The sequence below is a fragment of the Sceloporus undulatus genome, chromosome 1 (assembly GCF_019175285.1).
Source record: "Sceloporus undulatus isolate JIND9_A2432 ecotype Alabama chromosome 1, SceUnd_v1.1, whole genome shotgun sequence".
Classification (NCBI taxonomy): domain Eukaryota; kingdom Metazoa; phylum Chordata; class Lepidosauria; order Squamata; family Phrynosomatidae; genus Sceloporus; species Sceloporus undulatus.
In genome coordinates, this window is record NC_056522.1 from 239,284,970 (window position 1) to 239,310,805 (window position 25,836).

A 25,836-nucleotide genomic window follows, 5' to 3' on the forward strand; every position below is an offset into this window, starting at 1 on the left:
GTAATATATTTTTAAAATCCAGTATTTTGAAAACATCAGCAACAATCGGGTCCACTTAATTTACTGAAAGCTCAGATTGTGGAAGCAGAACATTACACAGTGCTTAGGCAGATGCAGGTCTAAATGTCAATTCATATGAGCCATAATGAAGAGTGAGGAAACCATCCCAAGCAGCAGAATATAGGTGTCATGACAGAGCAGCAAATTTGTAATCGTTTGGCTACTTGAATCCCCCCCCCCCGGCCCAGATCTTGTAACACCTTTGAGTCTAACTGAAGGAGAGAAGTTGGTAGAATGAGCTTTCAAAGACTTGAGTCTACTTCCTCAGATGCAACTCTGAGGAAGTAGGCTCAAGTCTACGAAAGCTCATGCTACCAACTTCTCTCTTTCAGTTAGTCTCAGAGGTGCTTAAAGATCCCTTTGCATTTTTATTTTTCAGACTAACACTGTTATGCCTTTAATTTATTATTAGTAGTAGTATTGTATTCATTCTTCCAGGGATGGGAGAAGTGTTTGTGGAATTTTTTGCCCTTTATGCCAAAGGAACAGGTCAAGTTTTGATATTATATTGATTTGGATGTCTAGGGAGAAGGTACCATTTGCTGCTCCACCTCAGGGTGCAAAATATCTTGGGCAAGTGCTGTATCCATTTATTCTGGAAGTAACTTAGACATTTCTTACTGGAACACATGGGTGTTTCCAAGTGCAGGAGACACACAAGTCTAGACTGTTGTATACTTTGTTTTACAAATCATTCTCTGTTATTTTGGCCTAAAGCCATTATTTCCACCAGAGGCAGGGAATCAATATGTCAGCCTAGCCAAGCAATTGCATGTTTAGCATTCCCACCCACAAAATTACTGAGGGGAAAGCAAGTGTCCATTAACCTATTCCAAGCAAATCAGTGATACTTGCTAGTGCATGTTACTTCTTGGTGTGCATGATATTTTGTAACTCACTACAGTTCCAAATAATCCTCTCTGTCTCCAGCTTTTTCCAGCTCCACTCCAGACCCTTTCAAGGAAGATTGTTCAATCCAGGACCAATAACACCATTGTTGGGGTCTTTACCATTGTTCTGGTTTTCCTCTCAGCCTTTGCCAACATGGTACGTGTTTCATGCTTGTAATTTTATCACCCCTCCAGAAACTGCTGAGTAGTCATGCTAAGCCTAGTACCTTTCATTTGTCATTATGTCTTGAGGATCATGGGAGTTGTAGTCCAACATATTTGGAGGGTGCCAGCTAGAGAAAACTGATGTTGAGTGTACTGCAAAAGTAAGCACAGGTCCTAGTGTATGGATCACCTGGTGAAGTGTCCTTAGGTGTGGTTTCTGGCCAACACAACTTGTCCTGGGGACTGGCCAATGCATCAACCAAAATTTGCAAACTGAAAGACAGCCAGGAGTGCCACCCTGCCAGTGCCAGTACTGTTCTCGCTATACATTCATTAAACAGTAGTGCAACCTCAAGACAAAGATGGCCACAGCATATTAATTAAATATATGAAATATAACAAGAAGTAGATGGCATTTTGCATGTCTACTAATCAGTCACTACCATGACCTCTGTATATTAAATTCATGTTTCACTTAACTGAGCCCAAGTGTTCTTTGTGCCAGGTTAGTTTTCTGGTGTGCAAATGCACCTTCTAATGCAGGGACAAAGTGTGGCTTTCCAAATCCTGCTTTTGGGTTGCAAATTCCATCATCCCTAATCAGCATTGCCAGGAATGAGGGACAGTGGAAGCCCAAAAGCATCTGTAGGGCCATACATTTTCCATCTCTGTTTGAATATACCATATATACCCGACTATAAGTCGTCTTCATGTATAAATTGAGGGCAGGTTTTGGGGGCAAAATTATGGATTTTGATATGACCCATGGATAAGTCAAAGGTAAAACTTAAGGACATGTAACAAAGGATGTAAAGGATGGGGCAAAGGAAAACCATGTCAAAGAACATACAAAATTCCAGCAGCCATAATTGTTTGTGCTCCCCCTAAGGGCTAGATGGATGAGAGGGTAGAGAGAGGTCAGTGCTTCCAGGATAGATTACACCTTTCAGCAGGGGATGGTTCCCTTTTTTATATAAGAGTTAAGGTACAGTACTTAGCCTAGGATATCTACTGCCCCATCCCGGATTCGTCCCTTCTCACCTGCTGCCCCTCACTCCTGGAATCTTCTTCCCCCAAGAACATGGGTCATCACTTCATTGACGACTTTTAAATCTGAGCTGAAGACCACCCTGTTCAGGGAAGCGTTCCCAGGCACTGTGTGACTATTTATCTGATATTTGATTAGATAGTGGATGTTGATGTTTTAATTGTTGCCTATATTTTAACTAATTCTATTTTATATTACTACCTATTGTTTATATGTATTTTGTAGATTGTACGCCATTGGCAGGTTTTATATTTATATTGATTGATTATCTATATGTACAGCGCTGTGGAAATAAACTATAATAATAATAATAATAACAATAATAATAACAACAACAATACTTACATTGACCTGTGGATAACCTGATTCAGGTTTTTTGGGTCAATTTTTAACTAAAATTTCTAGACTTACATATGAGTATATACAGTATCTATTTTATGTCTTCTAAGCTTATTTATTTTCTTAGTTATTTCCCTCCTTTTTCTGTACATTTATTTCTTGTTTCTCTCTTACTTTCTCCCAGTTCACATGCAGTACTGTGGATCTCCTCCAGTGTGTGGCCGAAGAATATAACATCACCCCACATGAAGTGGACATGTGCCATATTAGCTTTTTTGCCTCCAATAACAGCCTGGGAACAGCACAGGGATTGTGTGCTGGCTCCCAGCCAAGCTGCAACTTTCCAGAGGTAATGGATTAAAATGGGGCAGGGGTGTTATATGTATTCAGAAATGAGTGAAAGGTGCGTATGAAACACTTCAGGGAAGGTCCCATCCTGCTATCTAAGGCTTGAATCCAACTGCTAGTTCAAATTAGAGTAGACCCATTGGATCTATGGGATTTACACATATGTTGACTTTTACCAGTCAACAGTTGATTCAGTGAGTCTGCTATAGCAATTGGATTTAAGTCTCACATCATCCAGTGAACCTGTTACTTTCTGTAGGCATCACTCCCTGTCACTGAGCAGTGATCCCTCTTTTTATCATGTAGAATTAACTTCACATGTTACATAGAATAAGTTGTATAGTTTTTACTGTATAGAGCATTCTCTAGTTAGCAGACTTTAGGTGAATAGTTGTATTTTTTTTTAATGCTGTATCAGGTAATAAACTTTCTACATACCGGAAACTAGCACATCAGGGAAGAAAGATCTATTGCAGCCCTATTATGACCTGCTTTTCTACTATGTGGTATAAAAAAAGAAGCTCTCCTGAAAACAGTATATCATTCAATGAAAGTAAAAAGTAAAAAAGAGACGAATTCTTAAATGCACTATTTATGGCAGCATGAGAGAGCAAAACTCAGAAATGTGGTACATGATCTGAATCATAAAGTAGTACAATTCAAATTCTATATCTCAGAATGTGACTCTAATTCCCATAATAATGAGTCTTTTGAGCAGCTGAAGGTCATCACACAGAATTACAAGTTAATAAGAACTGGTAACGCAGCAGTTCTGTGGTAGATAGAGGAGAGAATCCAAAATGGAGATGAATTTCTTTTTCTTTTTCTTTTTCTTTTTCTTTTTGGCCACTGTTCATTGCCACAGCTCTTTTCTTTCAATTTCTCCTCCTGGTCAATGCACTGCAGGTAGGGGAGAGGAGGGGCAGATTAACTAGGAGTGATTTAGTTTGGGGACTGCTTTGAATATGATGAGAAACTGAGACAATAGGTACAAAGAGCTCTGGCAGGAGAGGTCCTTCTCTCTTTCTGAGAGAGAAAAGAATCCATCTGGAGAAAACAGAATATTACTACCTTCAAAGTGTCCCTTTCAGTGGTTCCTCAGATAACAGACATGCAGTCCATCACTAGGGCCATAGTTGAAGCCTTACCATCTAGGTAGAAACTGCCAGAGCTTGTGCTCCATTAGTACAGCCTTAAAGAATCCTTAAAGAATCCTAGGGCATCTCCTTGCCACAACAAGGCATCAGAGGAGGACTTTGTGGAAGTAGGGTTGCATGCTAAATGTACTAAATTAAAAAAACAAAACCCAATCAAAGCAAACAACAAAACAAAACCCTTATAAACTGCTGAGAATATAATACAAGACACACACATATGCATATGTACACACATACTTATATTTATATTAATATGTACACACATAGTTTCCATATATACTTGAATCTGAGTTAAAAGCGAATTAACTCCAAGTTAAAAATGTGAGGTTTTAAAATGGATTGTTGAAATTCTAATAGAAGATATGCAATGCACGCACACACACACACAAATGTATAATTGGCAGAACAACATCGTGTGTGTGTGTGTGTGTGTTTCAGTGTGAGCAGGCAGTTGAAGAAAGTCTGTCTACCCTCGCATCATAGTTTTTATGGATGTCTCATTGCTTCTGTAATCATTGTGCATCTGATACAGGGTAAGCCAGACCTTTCCCTGATTCTGTCCTTTGAAGCACAGAATACCCAGGTGAGGCAGTTTGGGAGCTTTAAAGTAAGTTAGAGGGGATTGGAATACTTGCCTTCATAGTGCCCCAAAAAACACATCCACCTGTACGCATGCAGATGTCCCTAACTGAATTCCAGCCATAGTGTGATAATTTTAAACAAAGATCCTTAGATCCTTCCTTAATGAGAATTTTCTGGACTGTTTAATGGATATTTGCTTAGCTTTACTGATTCTTACTCCCTCTTTTTTCACTTCTTTCCATTCTTTCCCTTCTCCCCCTCACAGTATTTTACCTACAGTGTCTTACTGAGCCTCCTGGCCTGCTCTGTGTTCCTTCAGATCAGCTGCATCGGGAAACTCATTTTGATGTTGGTTATTGAATTTATATATGTCCTCATTGTGGAAGTGCCGGGGCTTACCCTCTTTGATAATGCAGATCTTCTTGTTACAGCCAATGCCATGTAAGTGGATATAAAGAGTAATTCTTATAGACTGGTACATTTGCTTGATAAACTAGGGGACTGGCAGCCAAATCTGATGTTTGAGATAATGTGCATGGATTTCAGACTGTAGGAAGAGATGTACTGCAAGACTGAATATTCCTCATTTTAAAAGTTTCCTGCTCATAGAAATATAGATGCTCAGAGAAAGAGTTTTATCCTATCCAGTGTAGGGACTATTTGGTCATAAGGAGGAGCATTTAGTCCTGTGAGTCTTTCTCACCTCCAGTCTGAAATGAGTCAGTCCAAAAACAGGCTTGCCATCTTATCTGCTCTTTGGGAGAACTAAGCCTGAGACTTTATGCAAGCAACTGCACATAAACAGAGGAATTGTGGAATATCAACAGCTGAGTCACCACTGTGTGTTATTAAGTCCTCTCATCTTATTCTGTTGTATGTTATAATTTGAATGTTATACTTTGAACCACTCTTGAACTCTAAGTTGAGACTCAAACGTGTCTTTTTTGCATCAAACAGGAGGCTTGTGCCTTAGTCATGCAGAAAGCTTACTAACGCCTCTCTTTTCCCCCCCCGATCACATAATTCTTATTCAGCCAAAAAAGTAATGGTGATGGTAGTTGGAGGGATGGAAAGAGGTAGGGAATGAAAAAGACACACACAAGTGGGTTGTCCCCAGAATTTTCTGCCTTAGTTAAACATTTTTTGGCACCCCTAATACTATACACATTCATCCACCTGAAAATGAGTCAGGTTAATTTCAACAGAACAGTCTTCCAAATAAATGTATTTCAGTTGACAGATGTGATTCATATTTAATACCAAATATCCATGGCACTGAAGGAGTGGGGTTGGGCAAGTGGAAACATTCCTTCTTAATCTGTGGAAATAACTATTCAAAAACTACTGGTGTTAGTAATGCCATTGGTCTACACAGGAATCAATGCAAGGTGGTGGAGTCAATTATACCACTTTGAACAAATGAGGGATTGTTTTAAAATATTCCCCAAATCTGAAGCATCAGAGAGATACATTCTAATAAAAAATGCAGTCCCCTCATCTCCCAGACTAGAGTGATATTACCCATTCTATGGTTCAGCTCTCTGCTATTTCATTTCCATCTTATTCTGCTCTGTGGCCAAATTCATAGTCACACCAACAGGCATGTTCTTCCTCTCACCTCCTCCCTGGAAACTTTTGGTCTTTATTTAAGTTTTTTAAAATGTTTCAATTACATTTACATTTTTGTATGTTGTGAATTTCAACTGTGTTTCTTTTGTAAGCCACCTTGAGTCTCAGACTGGGAAAAAAGAAGTATTAATGTTAATAATAGCAATAGTGATTCTGCACCACTAAAAAAAATCTGAAGAGTTTCCAAGCCCTTTGCAGAGATTTTTGAGGCTGCCCAAAGGCAGCACATATGTGTGTGTGTCATAGGGAGAATCATCATGATCTACAGTTTGGAAATATCATCTTATGATCAAAAATGACAGTAACAGTAACAGATGACAAGATCAGCATTCAAAATTATTTTAATCAATTAGAAAGCTGGACCATAACTAACAGAATATTTCAACACAAAGAAATGTAAAAACACTTGGCAGTAAAAATGAAATGTACAGTATAGGATACCTGCCTTGACAACAGTACATGCAAAAGGAACGAGGAATCTTAGTAAACCACAAGCTGAACATGAGTCAGAATGTGATGCAGCAAAGCCAATGTGATTCTAGGCGGCAGCAATAGATAATAGTTCTAGATCAAGAAATGATGTACCACTCCATTCTGCTTTGGTCAGGCCTCACCTGGAGTGAGTACTGTGGCCAGTTCTGGACACCACAATTCAAGAATGATATCAAACATGCATGTATGTATGTCCAAAGGGTGACCAAAATGGTGAAAGGTCTGAAACTCATACACTATATGAGGATGGTTTAGGGAGCTGGTATGTTCAGCCTGGAGAAGAGAAAGTTAGATATAGAGGATGGAACAAATTTGTTTACTGCTGCCCAGAGGCTAGAACATGGAGCAATGGATTCAAACTACAGGAAAGAGATTCCACCTAAACATTAGAAAGAAATTCCTGACCCTAAGATCTGTTCAACAGTAGAATACACTGTAAAGTCCAAGGCTTTCATGGCCGGCATCCATAGTTTTTTGTGGGTTTTTCAGGCTATGCTGCCATGTTCTAGCAGAGTTTCTTTCTGAGTTTTCGCCAGCATCTGTGGCTGGCATCTTCAGAATGAAGATGCCAACACAGATGCTGGTGAAACGTCAGAAAGAAACTCTGCTAGAACATGGCCACATAGCCCGAAAAACCCACAAAAAAACAGTAGAATACACTGTCTCGGAGGCTGATGGTCAGCACTGGAACAAGGCACACGTTTTTTCACCAAACGTCACTCCTGCGTTACTACCAAAACTGTTTTTCAGCAACCTAATAATATGTAAAGAACTTTTAGCTGTTGGTAGAGCTAAATATTCTAAAGGCACCAGATACCATCTTGGAAGCTAAGCAGGGTCAGCCCTGGTAGTACTTATATTAGTGACTGCCAACAAATACTAGGTGCTGTAGACTATATTGCAAAGGAAGGAACTGGCAAAACCACCTTTGAGCGTTTCCTGTCCTAAAAAGCCTATGAAATTCATGGGGATGCCTGGGTCAGTAGGCAACTTGAAGCCACATAGATGCACACTTGTTGGGTATAGGACATGAGAAATCTTTGCTAGTCTACTGCAAATAATCCAGAGATCTAACAGTAGACACTACCACCCTCCTTAAAATACTGAACAACTTTCGATGATATGTTTTCTATGCATAAATATGCAAACTATAAAACAGGGGTCGGCAACCCTCCGGCCCATGGCCAGATGGGCCCGTGGGCGCCTTCTGCTGGCCCCTGTTCCTCCTGCCGCCGAAATCGCCGCCGATTTCGGCCGCTCCGGCCGCATTTGTTCTTCAAAATGGCGGCGCCCATTAGGAGGCCCGCTGGCAGCTCCAGAGCCCTGAAACGGGGCTCCGGCGGCCGGCAGCGGGCCTTCCAATGGGCACCGCCCTCCCTCCTCCTGGCTCTCTGCCCACCTCCCCCTGGCTCCGCCCTCCCTCCTCCCTCCTATAAATGGAGGGGCGGGGGAAGGAGGAGGAGGCAGAGAGAGAGAGGTGGGAGGGAGAGGAGGAGAAGGAGGGAGGGGAGGGAGAGAGAGAGAGGAGAGAGAGAGAGAGAGAGGGTGGGAGGGTTGGAGGGAGAGGAGAGGGAGGGAGGGGAGGGGAGGGGAGAGAGAGAGAGAAAAGGGTGGGAGGATGGAGAGAGGGGAGGGAGGAGGGGAGGAGAGAGAGAGAGAGAAAGGGGGTAGGGTAGGAGGGAGAGGAGAGGAGAGGGAGGGAGGGGAGAAGAGAAAGAGAGAGGGTGGGAGGGAGGAAGGGAGAGAAATAAAGTGGTTTGAGACAGTGGCATGCATTTTTGCTGTTTTGTGGCCTTGCCTAGTAGCTTCCATGCTTGCAAATCTTGCTATCGTTATGCTTGTCCTTGTGTATTCTCTTTGCAAATCCCCTCACATGGACTTGCTTGCTCTTTTTCTGGGTTGAGACAGTGGCATGCATTTTTTGCTGTTTGTGGCCTGCCTAGTTGCTTCATTCTTGCAAATATTGCTATTATTATTGTTGTTATCCTTTTGTTTCTCTTTGCAAAATCCCCCACATGGACTTGCTTGCTCTTTTCTGGGTTGAGACAGTGTGCATGCATTTTTTGCTGTTTTGTGTCCTTGCCTAGTAGCTTCCATGCTTGCAAATCTTGCTATCATTATGCTTGTCCTTTGGTATTCTCTTTGCAAAATCCCCCCACATGGACTTGCTTGCTCTTTTCTGGGTTGAGACAGTGTGCGTGCATTTTTCCTGTGTTATGACATTGCCTAGTAGCTTCTTGCAAATATTATTATTATTATGCGGCTCCGCCCCCGGAGGTTGGAAACTCCACCCCGATATGTGGCTCCGTCCCTGGATAGTGGAAGCTCCGCCCTGGCATGCGGCTCCGCCCAGAGGGTGGAAGCTCCCACCCCCGGCTTTGGCCCCCCAGTTGTCTGAGGGACAGAACCCGGCCCCGGCTCAAAAAGGTTACCTACCCATGCTATAAAAATTCTCCCTGCCTGAACAGTGACCATGCTGCTTCTCCATTTTTTATTGCTTTACTAACATCAGTCCACTTGGGTGTGTTTTTCTACCTTCACATAGAGAAAATTGATGGCAAATTAGGAGGAGGCATTGAAGCAATCATCTGAAAACAAAACATATTTTAGACATTTGTATATTGCGAGGAATGTGGATAAACTGAATTAGGCTGAATTAGAGCACTTAGAAGCAATTATTTATAATAATTATTTGAATTATTGTAATTTGTATTTGTAATTCAGTAATAAGCATGAAAATACACAGGTTTTTCCCAGAAAGAAGCTGAAGTCTCACCACTCGCTAAACGATTTTTGCTTGTGGTGAAAGTTCCATTTATGGTTATGGCCTGATTGCATGATGAACCATTTACAGCTTTTGGGAAATATTGTGTACAGTGAGCCAGCCATAGTCTGGGTGGACTCACTTCCAAACACAGTGAGCACCAGTTCATAACTATTTAATTAGACATCTGTCTAAACCACTTAATTACTTTACATAGCATGCACACTAATTAGCAAATTATACAGATGTCACCTCTTTAACCAAATGTAGTAACATATAACACGATGGAAGTAATGAATTAAAAGAAATATAGCTAACTGTTAACTAGTTACAAGGACATAAAAAGATAACAGGACTGATAGTACTAGTAGCCATCCACCTAGACCCACTCTTAGTTTTGTCAAGTACATTTAGCTTCTGAGATACCCAGAGGTCTTCTCTGAAACATTGCCAGATTCCAATCCTAAGCCTTTCCTGGGCTTACTCTGTCACAATGAGTGGGACCAATGACAAGTTTATGGTTTTATGATGTAGCAAGTAATCTTTTATAGGTAATTTTACAGTTTTTACAGTTACTCTTTAAGGGTGCTGTAAGGAATTTTGAGTGCCATTTCCAAGTTTTGTATCATTTCCTTATCAGTACTACATTTTTTTTTTTAAAAAAAGTCTAAGTATAAAGAATAACAGAGCAATGGACTTGGCATGTGTTGCAAAGTAATAACAACTGGTTATTTCCCAAACATTAGAACAAGTACAGTCATCCCCCCATGGATTCAGTTTCCACAGATTCAACCATCTGCAGCTTGAAAATATTTTTAATCCAAAAAGCAAACCTTAATTTTGCCATTTTATATAAGGGACACAAAAGAACCAGTGTGGTGTAGAGGTTTGATTATCTGCTCGGGTATAAAAACCCACTGGACGATCTTGCACAAGTGATACTTGCTCAGCTTCAGAAGATGGCAATGGAAAAACCCCTCTGAAGAAAGCTGCCAAGAAAAAACTATGATAGCTTTGCGTTAGGGTCACCAGAAATAAAAAAAATAACTTGGAGACACACCACAACAAAATAAGGGACACTATTTACTATGCCATTGTATAGTCAGCACACCGCCCTTTGCATTTGGATGTGTTTGGGTAGGTGAAATTACTAGCAGAAGAAAGTCTTTGGAAGTGGTTATGGCTCCACATAGTGTTCACAGTGAAAAACTGTAACAGTGATGTGAACCAGTTGCCTGTTGTAGCTCAGACCTATTCAAAATACATGATGAGGAATATGAGTTCTTTCCAGTAAGGTTTTTATTATTAAATCACTCCACCTAGTTCACAGAAGGGGATGCAGTAGCTTAGTGGTTAAGACACCAGTTCTGACAAAAGGAAGATTAGAAGGTTGACAGTTCGATGCCTGAGTGCTGCATGATGGGGAGAGCTCATGTCACTAGTCCCAGCTTTTGCTATCCTAGCAGTATGAAAACATGCAAATGCATGTAGATAAACATATACCACTTCGGTGGAAAGGTAACAGCATTCAATGCAGTCATGCTGGCCATATGACCACCGGAGTCGTCTTTGGACAACGCTGGCTCTTTGGCTTAGAAACGGAGGTGAGCACCACCCCCCACAGTCAGTTATGACTAAATATTAATGTCAAGGGGCTAGCTTTATATTACCTTTAATTCACAGAAGGTCTGCACATGACACTGGGATCCAGTTTGTTTACTGGGAGGTAGTAGAGCAGAGTAGTACAGTTTTTCAGTAGGGGTAGATAGAAAAAATGTGCAATTGATGCAGAGCAGGAAGAGTTGCCCCTGGGAAGCTGGATATGATGTATTGGGGATGACCTTTCTTCCTCTGTTACTTTCAGTCAGAATGTTCTGCCAAACAAGTCTTTTACCCTCCATCAAGACTTCTCTCAGCTTACAAAGTATTAAAAGAGTTTGTTTTAATCTTATACTGCAAGTCGCCTTGTGTCCCACATTGAGAGAAAGGCAGGATATAAGTTAAATAAATAAATCTCATTGAAAACATCAATATTTATTTCTGCGTAAATGCATATGAAGTTGTAAGGCTAAAGCCCTTCCATTGGTACTCAAGCTTTTAAAAAAATAATTGTCTCAAATTTTCACTGTTGGAATAGGGCAATCTGAAATTGTAAACAGAAAGGAGACAAGCTCCATGTGCTGTTAGATGATCAGTTTGTTCTTTTTTTTAAAGGTCCTATGCATTTTGGCCTATATAGATGCAGGGCTTCTTCAGGAGCATTCAACAAAAATCACTGTAGTTGCCAATAACACTTTCCTAACGGTTGGACCATTAAATATTAACTAATACTAATACTTTGAAAGAATAAACAGTTTTGAGAAGAGAGTGTTATCCTGATGTTACTGATAGTAGTTCAAGACTGAGAGACAGTGACATGCTAAGTTGCTAAATAAATAAGATGTGGTTCACAACTTAAAATGCTCCTAGTGTAGCACTCAAGTATGCTACACTGAACACTGAATGTGAAACTAAGAAGATGGTGTAGCAAACCATACATTTTTTCTAAAACCTGTCTCCTCTTGTTATTTCAGTGTGTTTACCAATGGGACCTGGAATGGCATGTGGTGAGTTATGGGGTGTGGGAGAGTCTGAAATTTCCTTACTGAGCTGTTTGCAACACTATCGTGTATTGTGTGCCTCAGGGTTCCAACTTAATTAGGATTTAAAACCCGCTTTAAGTACTAGTCACAGGGGCAATACCACATTGACCCTTAACTGTGTATGAAGGGAAGAAGGAATCTGACTGCAATATAGGCTGAAGGAGAGAGAGAGCAAAGGAAACTACAGTTAAGTGTCCTATTCCCAGCCCTTTAATGGCAAAGAAATTAAATGCATTAATTCTAGAGATCCAGCAACTTTTTTATCTTTCACTTTAAAGGAGTTTATGATACAACACACCTGGCTTCTGCAATAACTGAAGGGCATAAGAGAAAGATGCATTGTCCACACGTAATACTGAATATGAATGCTTGGACTAATGCAGAAACAACGTGTTGATTCACATAACAATTATGAGTTGAGCAGCATGAAGTATTCAGTTAATTCTACTAACTGCCAGCTTGATCAGTCCTAGTATATGTACCTGCTGCAAAACCAACAGCTAAGAAATAGCTTTATATTTTCTCATTCTGCTCCAGCTGAATGACTCTCATCTAGGAATATTCACAGACTGGTGTGTTTTCATGTCTTATACAGCCCTCCAAGTGTGTCCCGGGTGGCCCTCAAGATTGTGACCCCTGTCGTGATCACAGTGTTTGTCTTGGCAGTGTATCTTCACGCTCAGCAGGTGGAATCCACAGCAAGACTTGATTTCCTCTGGAAGCTTCAGGTGTGTGCTTTTGAATATTACATATCAGAGTGGTATTTTATAATCAGGAAATGATTGCTGTTCAGGCTGTTACAGCACTGTAGCTTTGTGCTCATAAATCAGAGCTAACACAAAGGAAACCTCTACATCATTTTCTCCCCATCTGAGGATCACAAAGGCCTTGACGTACATTGTCCCCAAGGGCTTGATGCATGCTTGTAGAGCTGTTGTGTGCATTGAAGTTGTTTGTGACTTATGATGACCCTATCACAGATTTATTCTTGGCAAGATGTATTCAGAGCGGTTTTTGCCATTGCCTTCTTCTGAGGATGAGAGAGTGACTTGCTCAAGGTTACATCTTGGGTTTCTATGCTCAAGCGAGGATTTGAGCCCTGGTGTCCAGAGTCATAGTCCAACGCTCAAACCAAAACACGACACTGTCTCTCTTTTGTATAGTTAGCAGGTATATTTTACAGTGAGAGAGGGTAGGCTTGCTGAACTACTTTGAGAACAGTTATCGGAGGGGGGTATTACATTAGTAAATAAAGGTTGTGCCATGAGCCAACTGGAGTAATGTATATACTCAACTATAAGTCAACCTCATGTATAAGTTGAGGGTAGGTTTTGGGGCCCAAATTATGAATTTTGATATGACCCATGGATAAGGCGAGGGTAAAACTTAAGGGCATGTAGCAAAGGATGTAAAGGATGGGGCAAAGAAAAACAATGCCAAAGAACTTACAAAGTTCCAGCAGGCATAACTGTTTGTGCTCACACTAAAGGCTGGATGGATAGAGTAGAGGGAGCTCACCAGGGGATGGTTCCTTTTTTATATAAGGTCTAAGACACAGTACTGTTGGAAGAAACTTAGGCATTCTCTTTCCCCTCAGTATATAGTTTAATTTAGGTCCCTCTCTCTTTAAGACTGTCTTTATCTCAAGCTTTTAAACTGTTAATCTTACTGTTAGTTTGTGTCGCTAGCCTTATATATTTCTCTTAATCTTCCTGTTATATATATATATATATATATATAGAGAGAGAGAGAGAGAGAGAGAGAGAGAGAGGGAGAGAGAGAGATATTAGGATTTAGTTTTCATTATGTAATTATTTATTAAAGCCATTATTATTATTATTATTATTATTATTATTAGAGTAAGTCTTTATTCTTCAGAAAGACAGATTTAAAATAATAGTCTGACCTCCACTTTTGTTGTTCTGCTGATGAAAGCTGAACTCTTAACAAGCTTAACTTTCACACTTGCATATTTTTGTTTCCCTTTAAAAAAGTTAACACCCTGGGAAACTAAAAATTGCATCCCATAAGTACTTACATTGACCAGTGCATAAGTTGACTCCAGTTTTTGGGGTCAGTTTTTGACTACAATTTCTAGACTTACACATGAATATACACAGCAGTTTTTAAATGCTGTACAAGGTTTCCCTTAAAGTGTTTACATTAGGCTCTAAGGAACAAACATTCCAGAACACTTTTTCAGTGTTGACTAATGTTATTTTCTGGAGCTTCCAAAATAATAGCTACAAGCATGTCTTAGAATTCTACTCCTGATCCAAAAACCTACTGAGAGCTCAGTATTAGGTCCATACTAAATTTTCAAGTGTTCAACTTCTGTTCCTGCCGGACTTCATTAATTCCTTATGTTTGTTTGTTAACTTTTTTATTTATATCCCGTCATTCTCCTTCTGCACCCACACCCCAGCCTTTCTCCCCCGCACCCACCATTTAGTTGAATTAAGTTACATTAAGTTTGAGTGCTAGACCAGGACTCCAGGAGACCAAGGTTCAAATCCCCACTTAGCCATGGAAACTCACTCAGTGACCTTGGACAAGTCATACACTCTCAGCCTCAGAAGAAAGCAAGGGCAAAGCCTTCTGGTGGTGCAGTGGTGAAATTCCAGTACTACAGCCAAAACATTGTGAGTTCGATCCTGAGGGCTCCAGGTTGACTTGGCTTTCCATCCTCTTGTATGTTGGTAAAAAGAGTCCCCAGCTTGTTGGGGGCAATTGGCTAACACATTGTAAACCACCTAGAGAGTGCTTCTTACCACTATAAAGTGGTATAGAAATGTGAGTGCTATTGCTGTTCAGAACAAATCTTGAGAAGAAAATACAGTACTAGGATAGGGTTGCCATAAATTGGATTCAACTTGAAGGCATATAACAACAAATGTATCCGTCTTTTAATAAAACATTTGTGTTTTTTTCTTCGTCCTTTGCATGCCTAGCTATACACATTTTGTCCACATGGTTTTGTGGATAGTTTACCTCTCTGAAACACTCCGTAAGCCTTGCAAATGATCATATTTTGAAGCAAACTACTTTTCATCTCACAAGGTATCTTGAGAGATGTGAAATGGCTTTTTTTGTCTTGTGGAATACAATAAAATTATTTTCCATGGCTAAGCAGACTCCTTTTGTTTTGATGATACTGGACATCAGTATATAAAAGTGAGATTTCTCTGTGTCTAAGAGCAACAAAAAGTGGGACCACCCCACCCCACAAAAAATCACTGACGGGAAAAGAGGTGTGGTTGTTTCGCAAATTATGTCTGCAAAAAGCAGCACATAATTTGACCTTAGTCCATGCAGGTATTCTTAAAATTAGGCTCCATTTGTCACGTTTCAGTTTATAAGCCTTGTATCTGTTTCTAACCTATTTCCTGCATGAACGAATCTGATTTGGAACCACATCTCTCCCCTCTCTCTTTCTTTTTTTCTCTCCTCCACCACACTCCAGGCCACTGAAGAAAAGGAGGAGATGGAGGAACTACAAGCCTACAACAGACGGCTCCTCCACAACATCTTGCCAAAGGATGTAGCAGCCCACTTTCTTGCACAGGAGCGGAGGAATGATGAGCTGTACTACCAGTCGTGTGAATGCGTGGCTGTCATGTTTGCTTCCATCAGCAACTTCTCAGAATTCTATGTAGAGTTAGAAGCCAACAATGAAGGGGTGGAGTGCTTGAGGCTCCTGAATGAAATCATTGCTGACTTTGATGAGGTGAGCAATCTTTACCAGCTCTAATGACGTGTAGTGGTTAAGAGTGCCTGGGTTCAGGTCCCCACTCCGCTCTGAAGTTTGCTGCGTATCCTTGGGCAAGTCAACCTCTTTCAGTCTGGCATTCCTCAGAGGGATATTGTTGTGAAGATAAAAATGGAGTAGGAAAGGTGGAAAATAAAGGATAGATGGAAACTAGGTAGCACTGTGGTTAGTTTGCTGCATGCCTGACTCTTGTGTTGTCCAAACAACAGTCTTACTTACTCTTTTGATTACTGCTGTACAACATACTCACTCAGACATACAGCTGAGCCCAGATCATGTGTTGCAAACATGAAGTCAGGCATATTGCTTGGGATTCAACAAGGCTTATGCCTTTTATGTCTTCCAAGGCTCATGGAAGGAAGTTGTGTCACAGTCTGTGGTTCAGTTACGACTCCTTGCACCCTGACACCATGCAACAGTATGTGCAGTAAGCTAAAGTGTAAGCTGGTCATGCATGGCAGTTGAAATATGATCCCATGCATGCAGTGTGAGGCAGAGACTCTTAGCTTTGTCTCACTTGTAAGAAATTTTCAGTGCCTTCATTATTACTAGTTGTAGCTAAAACACATTTGCACTAAACTGTTGCTCAAAAAGGCAAACATGGGAAGGTGCTCTATCAGCCCCATAGGCTTAACAGAACAACTGTCCCTAATCCAACTTGTATATGTCTGGTAGCAAATGGTACCTCATCTCCATCTACTCTAGTTAAGGTTCATCCAAAGCCAGTCAAGTTATATTGATACATAAAGCAAAAAATCATTCAGGCACCTCTAGCTGTCAAAACAAAATAAAAATATCTGCACAAAAAAATAACGAAACAACCCACTCAAAACCAGCCACCTCACTCTGCTTACTAGTGGGGCCAGCCCTGACAGCAAGCATAGGGCAAAAGACATGGGCTACACTCATGGCAGGGCCAAAGATGAAGCCTAACATGAGAAGTTGAACTGTCCCCCTGGAGGTGAGCCAGAATCCTTATGTCAGATCTGATGCTAGGATACACCAAAACAACTCTCATTTTACTTACTAGTTTTGGAGATGCTAAAACAGAATTTAGCCTGCATCCGCACTGCAGAAATAATCCAGGCTGACATCACTGTAACTGCCATGGCTCCATGCTATGGAATACTGGGAATTATCAAAGCTCTTTGACAGAGAAGGCTCAGTGTCTCCCAAAACTACAGTTCGCAGAATTCCACAGCATGGAGCCGTGGGAGTTAAAGTGGTGTCAATGTGGATTATTTCAGTAGCGCAGATGCAGCTTCAGTTGCCCTTCTACCTGCCAGAACCAACCAATGCATCCAAGCACACACATTACAGAAATGACTGAACATCATCTGTCTGTGGTGTGCAGAGGCTGCAATCTAACATCCCCTCAGCATAACATAAACACCCACTCGTGGAGATATGCTAGTGAGCACTACGCACCCCTCATGAAAAATAGCAACATTGCACAGCATATATCAATTATCAGGTGCTGCTGCACAGTGCTCCTTTTGGGCAGTATAAGATGCAGAACCACAACGCACAATATAAGATGCACAGCTACAGTGTACAGTGCACAATGTGCAACCAAAACTTGCAAAGGCAGAGGAACCCACTGACTGCACAGTTTGGCTTCCTGCATTATCAGGAGAATATTTCCATTGTCTAAGTGTGACTTTTTGGGCCCACGTGTGTAGTCTGATTTATACGTGTGTATGTCTCTAACTGGAAGCCAGCTGGAGGGAATGTAGTGTGTGTGTGTGTGTGTGTGTGTGTGTGTGTGTGTGTGTGTGTGTATATATATATATATAAAAAACATACTCTCAAATTCTGGTATTTTATTTATTTTATGTATATTCCATCTTTCTCTTTCTACAAGATCTAAGACAGTGATTTAATATTGTGCATGTTTATTCTTGTATAAACATCATTTGAGGTCCCTTTACAGGGGATCTACATGAGAACACAAGGCCTACAAGACAACTGCATAATGTACAATGCACATACTCATGTGGGTGTATCACACAGGAATTGCTGAATGATACATGCCCTTTTCACTAACTTGGTTCCTTTTTTTGGCCATGCAGATTATAAGTGAGGACCAGTTTCGGCAGCTGGAAAAGATCAAAACTATAGGCAGCACGTACATGGCTGCTTCAGGCCTTAATGATTCCACCTATGATAAAGCAGGCAAAACGCATATCAAAGCCCTGGCTGACTTTGCCATGAGGTTAATGGATCAAATGAAATACATCAATGAGCATTCGTTCAACAACTTCCAGATGAAAATAGGTAAATGTAATGGTTGTAGGTTTTGCTGCTGGGGTTCATCCTGCGTAGCTATCCTGTATGTTCAGAATTATAAATGCCACATGGTAATTAGTGCCGCTTCTGCAAATGGCTGTACATAGTTAAAAATATTGTCTGAGAATCCTGCATCAGGAGACATACATCAGTCATGCAACTGTCTCCATAGCTTTGTCTCCTCCCTGCAAAAATTCAGTGTCAGTAAGGCAGCTTTCCAACTCAGCCATTTCCGTGTTTTTTTTTTGGGGGGGGGGGGGGGGTGAGCAAGGACGTATCTAGCTAGTTGCCTGCAGCTGGACATGCTACAACAGGCATCTGCAGTGTGTATTGAGAATCCTTGGGAGTCCCTGCAGAAGACATCCTTGAATTCTGACCGCCACAGTGACAAAAAAAAAAAAAAAGAGTTGGGATGATACAAATCTGATTTATGTCATTGTAATTCATGAACAGTATACCAGCTGCCATTTTGCCCAATCTATATTCCATTGGCACCATCAGTTATATTTTATGTAGAGAGCTGACTCCCTGCATTGGAGATAAAGATGAAGCAACACTGACAGTGGAAAGAACAAAGGCCAAACAAAGAAATAAAACTTACATTACATGTTGAGTCTCCCTTATCCAAAATGCTTGGGACCAGAGGTGTTTGGATTTTTTGTTTTTTTAATTTAGGAATGCCCATATTTGCATATACTTTGCATATGTACATAATGAGGTATCTTGGAGACATAAAATTTGTATAGAACTGAACCATTAGGATGCACGTGTGTCACTATCTCAGCCACCCATGAATAAAGTTTTGGGTTTTGGAATGATTTCAGAATTTTGGAAAAAGGAGACTCACCTGTAGTGTGGTGCAGTGGTTCCCAAATTTTGATCCTCCAGGTTTTTTGGGCTTCAGTTTCCAGAAACCCCAGCCAGCTTGACTAGTCAAGAATTACTGGAGCTGAAATCCAAGATATCTGGAGGATTAAAGTTTGGGAGCCACTTGTGTTGTGTTTTTCCTTTGGCAAGAACAACTGTTTAGAACTACATCTGTTGGACAAGAAATCTCCTACAGCTGGGATGGGCAACCATAGACTTCTAGATAGTTTGGATCTATCGATCCCATCAATCCTGTAAAGCACAGCCCATGGCAAGGGATTGCAAGAGCTGGGGTTCAAAAACATATGAAAGACCAGAGTTGCCCACCATTGTCCCAGAGTATTCTGCTACTGTAGTAAATGGATCTCTGCATTGAAACATCTCCAGACAGGCCCTGTTCCTGATTCAGCACGCTCTTCTTATGGCTTTATGTCAAAAGTCTGGTGTCTGAAAGGAGAGGATTATTTCAGCATGAAAGAGCCAAGGAAATGCTCAGTGCTTTCACTGAAATCAGTGGAAGGGAGTGATGCTTTATTTTCAAATTTTTACAATTGTAATACCATCAAAGCTGCTTTTCTAAAAGACAAATTGCTCATTTCCACTCTTTGATAAACAGTTTCAGAAACAGAATCTCTGTGGAAAATACAAAATTCACTAATGTAGACTGGTATCTGCCAATTCATATATTACATTTCCTCCCCTATGAAAATTAAACATAGCCCTTTAACACATGACACTTTTCCTCCAGAAGGTTAATAGACTACCCATTCAAAATTTAGCCCTGGCCAATTGATTGGATGGTTTGTCCCCTTCCAGCTTAAAAAAAAAAAATTGTAAGCAGCCATTTACTCATCGGTGTCTAACTCCTTACCATGTGTTTCTAGGGCTCAATATTGGTCCAGTGGTAGCTGGGGTCATAGGTGCACGTAAACCCCAGTATGATATTTGGGGGAACACAGTGAATGTAGCCAGTCGAATGGACAGCACAGGTGTGCCTGATAGGATTCAGGTGAGTTTTCCAATACCTATTCTCCTCCTCTCTCTCCAAAGTATTCTTAGGAATCTCTACACAATTCACTGGTAAAAAAGACAAGTTGCTTAATGTACATTTTAATACACACCTGCCTGCCCAGGACCAAGCAAAAAATTCTTAATTTTAATAATAAAAAATAGAAAGAAACCACCACAAGCTAGTTTAAAGATTGGTCAGTGTCTGGGGACGTTAATTTCCCATGTAATGACCTGGAAAAGCAACAAAAGGCCCAGTGTGGCGTTTGTCTTTTTTGTGCAATTCTGGAATACTCCCTTAACTACTGTGATCATGTTCTATTTCAGTAAGTAACTTTTCTAAAGGTCGATCTGGAAGCACCAGAATATAAGCAGAGATACATGCCTCTTTACAGATGTGTGTCTAAATTGCCATTGTCCTTTTGCAAGTGAACACTATGAGACTGTGAAGCTTCATCTGGCATAACCCCAGTGTACTCTTTGTTGTTCCTATAAGTGCAACCACAATTATTTGAATTGTCAACTAAATGCTGATTTCCCAATAACAGGATTGAGAGGGTTCATTTTTGTATTGGACTGCAGGAAATGCAATTCATTTTTTAACCCTGAGGCTTCATCTTTCACAGGTGACCACAGACATGTATCAGGTTTTAACAGTAAACAACTATCAACTAGAATGCCGAGGGGTTGTTAAGGTCAAAGGTAAAGGAGAAATGACTACCTACTTCCTAAACGAAGGCCCACCAGCAAGTTAGCAGCAGTGGGCAAGAATGACTCTCAAGAATGGCTCAGTTTGATTCCGACACCATCGTTAATTGGAGGAGAATCTGCTGTTTAACAATGAATCTTAATATAAAGGCAAGACTATGCCTTCCTAGCAGGATTGTGTGCAAGGAGAAAAAACAGTTTGGGCTACAGAGCACATCTTTCAGAAGATATCTAGCGCTGCTGTGGATTCTTTTTTCCCCTTAAGCTAAGTGTTAAGTGAATTGACCAAAGATTTATGCTTAATGGAATTTGAAGACACAGATTTGAGATCTTCAGTGAGGCTGCTACGCTGGACTTAAGATATTTAAGTATTTATTTGAAGTAACACAATGTTTTTACTTGGTTGAAGGAAAGTATGATTCATTGCAACAAAAGAAAAAAAAATGAACAGCATTACTTTGGAAAGGCTGTGCACTCCCATACTATTTCTGGTCTGCACTGTCAGCTCCTTTATTAGGTGTTTGAGTTTGAAAATTAAAAATGCCACCCACTATTACTGTATACAAGGGGCCTTTCTAATAGTGCCACCAGTAAGGCTTTTAAATAGGGAAAAGATGCCTTGTTTTAAGTATGTTTGCTGCCCTACCCTTACACAGATATGAGGCTTCTTTTTATCAGGACTGATACATTGGAGAAGCTTTGCTTAAGGTGAGGAAAAATAACTTTTCAAATGTATTTATTACATGAAAAGGCCTTCTCGCTCCTGTTTGGTGCATATCTGTTTACATGTGAATAACTAGCTGCATAAAACACACAGACAGGGAGATGTTTCTGAAATGTGAAAGACTAGTGATTTTGGTGTGTTTTTTTTAAAATGGGTTTTTACTATGAAAGATACTGAGATATAATACACCAAAATTCTATATTTTGTAAACTCTATGGGAACAGGCACCCCAGCAGAAGAGCAACAGGTAATCCACATGTAGAATTGCTGTAGTGGGGCATACCACATTGCTTTGTGAAGGGATGGGAGATGTAGGTTGGGCAAACTCCATCCAGCAAACTAACTGAGCACTGGCATCTAGAGTAGCATCTGCCAACCATTGGACAGGGCAGGAGCAGGGATATTTGGACTCATCTAGTACCCCCAAAGAGTTGAGGATCTTCTGTGACACCACCACCCTGCCACCCAGTGATGATCATTGGTATTTGGGAGAGGGGGAAATGGTACCTAGGTTGAGCCTACCCACTCTTTCCCCATCTAGTTCTCTATCTGAGGGTTGTTCAGGGCTATGCGATGATTCTGCCCTCCAGCTCTGCACCTATCCATGGGCATGAAGCTGTATGCAGTGCTCCCAGTCCTATGGATTGGGGCTGGGGGACTGTGCACATAAGGGCACAGTGGGAGATGTACATAAGCTATAGAATTGTGTGATGTTCTTTTCATTATTTTCTGAATTGCAGACTTGGCAGTTTTCAGACAAATGCTGTACAGGCCAGAAAACAAATCAAACAACCCCCAAGCGTTGAAATGTTTAGAAGAAATAAAGTGCATGAAACCTATGATTAAGCAGACAAGGGAAACCCAAAGGCTAGCACAACTACACTCATTCTTGATATTAAAAGGAGCTGAGTTCAAGAAATAATAGTGGATTCACAATTCTGAAATTGTTATTTATCAGAGGAATTATGGGGACAGCCAACTTCCAGTCTGTGTGTTTGAACTACAGCAGATGAGGCAAGATTTTCTGTTTAGAAGACTATGTTTATAACTCATGTAATGACTTTCTGTTGAAGCACCTAAGTTTTTTTTTTTTTTTTTGCACTCTTGGATTGATGTTGTGGAAGTTTTATTCTGCTATTGATTCACACTGATTGTGGAATTCATGCTGAAGATTTAAGCTGCCCCCCCCCTAACCAATATTGCTAGGGCCTGTGAGGCTGTTGTCATGTCCTATCCTGTTGAATAGTTTGAAAAAGAGGGAGTCGGGTCTTGAGTTAAAAGAGACGAGAAGGACTGTTAATAGATGTATCACTGAATTAAATACATTTTAAACTTTTAGAGGCAAAAATCCCTTCATATTTTATTAAAAAAAATATAAAAGCATAAAAAGCCTATATATTTTTGTATTTCAGTGGGGGAAATTTTTGATATTAAATTTGGCTATCTTAAAAATTACAAAAACATTTTGACTATTTTTCCCCACTTTTCTCAGGGCAGAATATACATAATGTTCATAACCTAATGATTGCCCACTGCTAGCAATTATGGCATGGGCTTTTGTTTCTATCTGACCAGTGAATTTGTCATACTGCTTAACACAACTGTAGCATTAAACTGTTTTAAACTAGTTTTAGTAGCATCTCACTCCCTTCCGTTCCCTCTTTTTCCACTAGGGCATATCCTGGAATGGTAGAGCAGCCTGACTTCTAGAAAACTGCCAAGTCTGCCCTTGTACTATATTTTTCAACCTTTAGAAAAATCCCCATCTGAATTGCAAAGGTTTTTATACAGTACTGCAGCTTGTCCTTCATCACCTTCCACCCTTTGTTTTTGTCACCATTTTACCACTTTCAGTTTTTAATTAATAGCACAACATAGGATCATTTTGTTTTTGGTTTGCCTCCTGCTTTGAAGTGTGCATTCTTAACATTTGAGCAGACCACCTTGCGCGATTGTGTTGTCAATGAAATTTTCAGTCGCCTGTATCTCTGACTGTGATTGTTGACTGTGTCATGATCATTTCAAGGGGTATGCACTCTTTATTTGGGCTCTTGCAAAAATGGATGCAGTTATGATTTCCCATGGAAATTGCAATCTGTTTAAGTAATTTAACAACTATATTAAACATTGTTTAACTTGTGAATCTGTCCAATTTTTTCATTAAAGTCTGGCTCATAAAAAATAAAAAAAAATAGTAAAACATCATTTAACTGTTATCCACATAGGGTTTTTAAAACTGCATTAAGTGATTTCTGAAGTAATTTTTGCATCCATGGGAATTGCAGCATATTTCATGGGATAAAAATGCATCATGTTCATAGGAACATTTGTGAATGCAGAATGAAAACTATTCCACAGTACTTAAGAGCTAGAGGTTATGTATTCACACAAGGTGGAGCACTTGAGTAGCTGATAAACCAACTTTTCTAAGAAAAGACAGTTCCACTCCCTAAGCAGTTTACAAAGTGTAAGCTAATTGCCCCCAAGAAAGTCCATCTACAGGAAAACACCTGGAAACGTCCCTGCTCACTCGCAACTCTGACAACACAGAAATCATCATCATCACCACCCCATATTTTTCTCAGATTGGCACTCAAATTGCATTACAACAATGTTAAAAGACACTGTTGAAAAATCCACAAGATACAAAGTTAAAATACAATTCAACAATCAGAAACAAATTAAAACCAGGTAAAAACATATATTATTAAAACTAACCCACCCCAGCACAACAATTAGCTATATCCAGTGCATTTTAAGATTGGCCCTTATATAATCACTCTTCAAAGTACTAGTAAAGATGCTACATGATAAAAGGTTTTAGCAAGAAGCTTTGTAATCCAGGAACTGCTTCCCAAGCCTAGCAAATGTCATTACAAGATTTGAAGATGAGACAAAGGCAACACAATGGAAAGTGAGGGCACAAGCATTTTACATAATGGATACTCAATCTGTAGTAAAATGTGGTATGATTATAAAGATCAATAAATAATATAAGATAAATAATTAAATGCTGGGGAGAAAGCTGCAATGTTTACATTCGTCTTTGAGGGCATTTTGGTTGTAGTGTGGTCAGAACAGAATTCCAATCCCTGCAACAACCTAAAATGTGAGGTGTGAAGGTGGCAGTCATATATACTCGACTATAAGTCAACCTCATGTATAACTCAAGAACAGTTTTTGAGACCAAAATTATGGATTTTAATTTCACCCATGGATAAATCGAGGGTAAAACTTAGGGACATGTAACAAAGGCTCTAAAGGATGAAGCAAATGCCAAAGAACATACAAATTCCAGCAGGCATAACTGTTTCTGCTCACCCTAAAGGCTGGATGGATGAGAGAGTAGAAAGGGGGGCAGTGCTTCTAGGACAGATTACACACTTGCCTTTCACCAGGGGATAGTTCCTTTTTGGATAAGAGTTAAAGTGTAGTACTTACCTTGACCCCTAGATAGGTTGACTCAAGGTTTTTGTGTTTCTAGACTTTATACGTGAGTATATACAGGAGCTCAGTCATAATTCACAAACAGGATGCCAGCCTTGTTTTAATCAGGTATGCTGAAATAGTACATTTTTTGAGAATGCGTACCACAAATATTAACCAGGACACAGAATATCCAGAATAAAGTAGTGCTTGAACATAATAAGAGTACCTGGACAGCTTTAGTTAGCTTGCTATAGGCTGGTCATCACTCAGCACAGTGAAATGCTACAATATTACATATCAAGATTGAATATATCAATTGTAGTGGACAAAACCAGCTTTTTATTAAATTAGGCTACAGCCCAACATAGTGGCTTCAGTTCTGTTATATCAATGGGAGAAATATGCGTAACCACATTTTTTTCTTTAGCTTTAAAGTTAAATCAATTGTACTTGTTATCTATGGTTTATCTGCTTTGTTAAAGAAAGTCACAGCAAAACCTTAACAAAGACCAGTTATGTTAAGATGAGTAGCCAATACCCATGCCAATGCCAATGACCATTTCAGAAGCCATGGTGATCTTGTTACTAGAATCATAGAATCATAGAGTTGGAAGAGACCACTAGGGCCATCCAGTCCAACCCCCTGCCATGCAGGAAATCCAAATCAAAGCATCCCTGACAGATGGCCATCCAGCCTCTGTTTAAAGACCTCCAAGGAAGGAGACTCTATCACCCTCCGAGGGAGTGCATTCCACTGTCGAACAGCCCTTACTGTCAGGAAGTTCCTCCTAATGTTCAGGTGGAATCTCTTTTCCTGGAGTTTGCATCCATTGTGCCGGGTCCTGTTCTCTGGAGCATCAGAAAACAAGCTTTCTCCCTCTTCAATATGACATCCCTTCAAATATTTAAACAGGGCTATCATATCA

At 40.2% G+C, this 25,836-nt stretch overlaps 2 protein-coding genes across 2 annotated transcripts in view; one reads left to right on the forward strand and one right to left on the reverse strand.

The window, feature by feature from the left end:
- ADCY5 (adenylate cyclase 5) overlaps window positions 1–23,624 on the forward strand; it is a 326,430-nt gene extending 302,806 nt beyond the window's left edge. The window contains exons 13-21 of the mRNA XM_042445074.1: window positions 991–1,107; window positions 2,687–2,851; window positions 4,855–5,030; window positions 12,048–12,080; window positions 12,712–12,844; window positions 15,580–15,843; window positions 17,958–18,162; window positions 19,926–20,050; window positions 20,676–23,624. Of these exons, the coding sequence (XP_042301008.1) occupies window positions 991–1,107; window positions 2,687–2,851; window positions 4,855–5,030; window positions 12,048–12,080; window positions 12,712–12,844; window positions 15,580–15,843; window positions 17,958–18,162; window positions 19,926–20,050; window positions 20,676–20,804 (1,347 nt within the window). The 3' untranslated portion in view covers window positions 20,805–23,624. The remainder of the gene's footprint in view (window positions 1–990; window positions 1,108–2,686; window positions 2,852–4,854; window positions 5,031–12,047; window positions 12,081–12,711; window positions 12,845–15,579; window positions 15,844–17,957; window positions 18,163–19,925; window positions 20,051–20,675) is intronic.
- Window positions 1–25,836, reverse strand: part of SEC22A (SEC22 homolog A, vesicle trafficking protein) — a 1,054,631-nt gene that overhangs the window by 3,902 nt on the left and 1,024,893 nt on the right. The gene's annotated exons all lie outside the window — the stretch shown is intronic.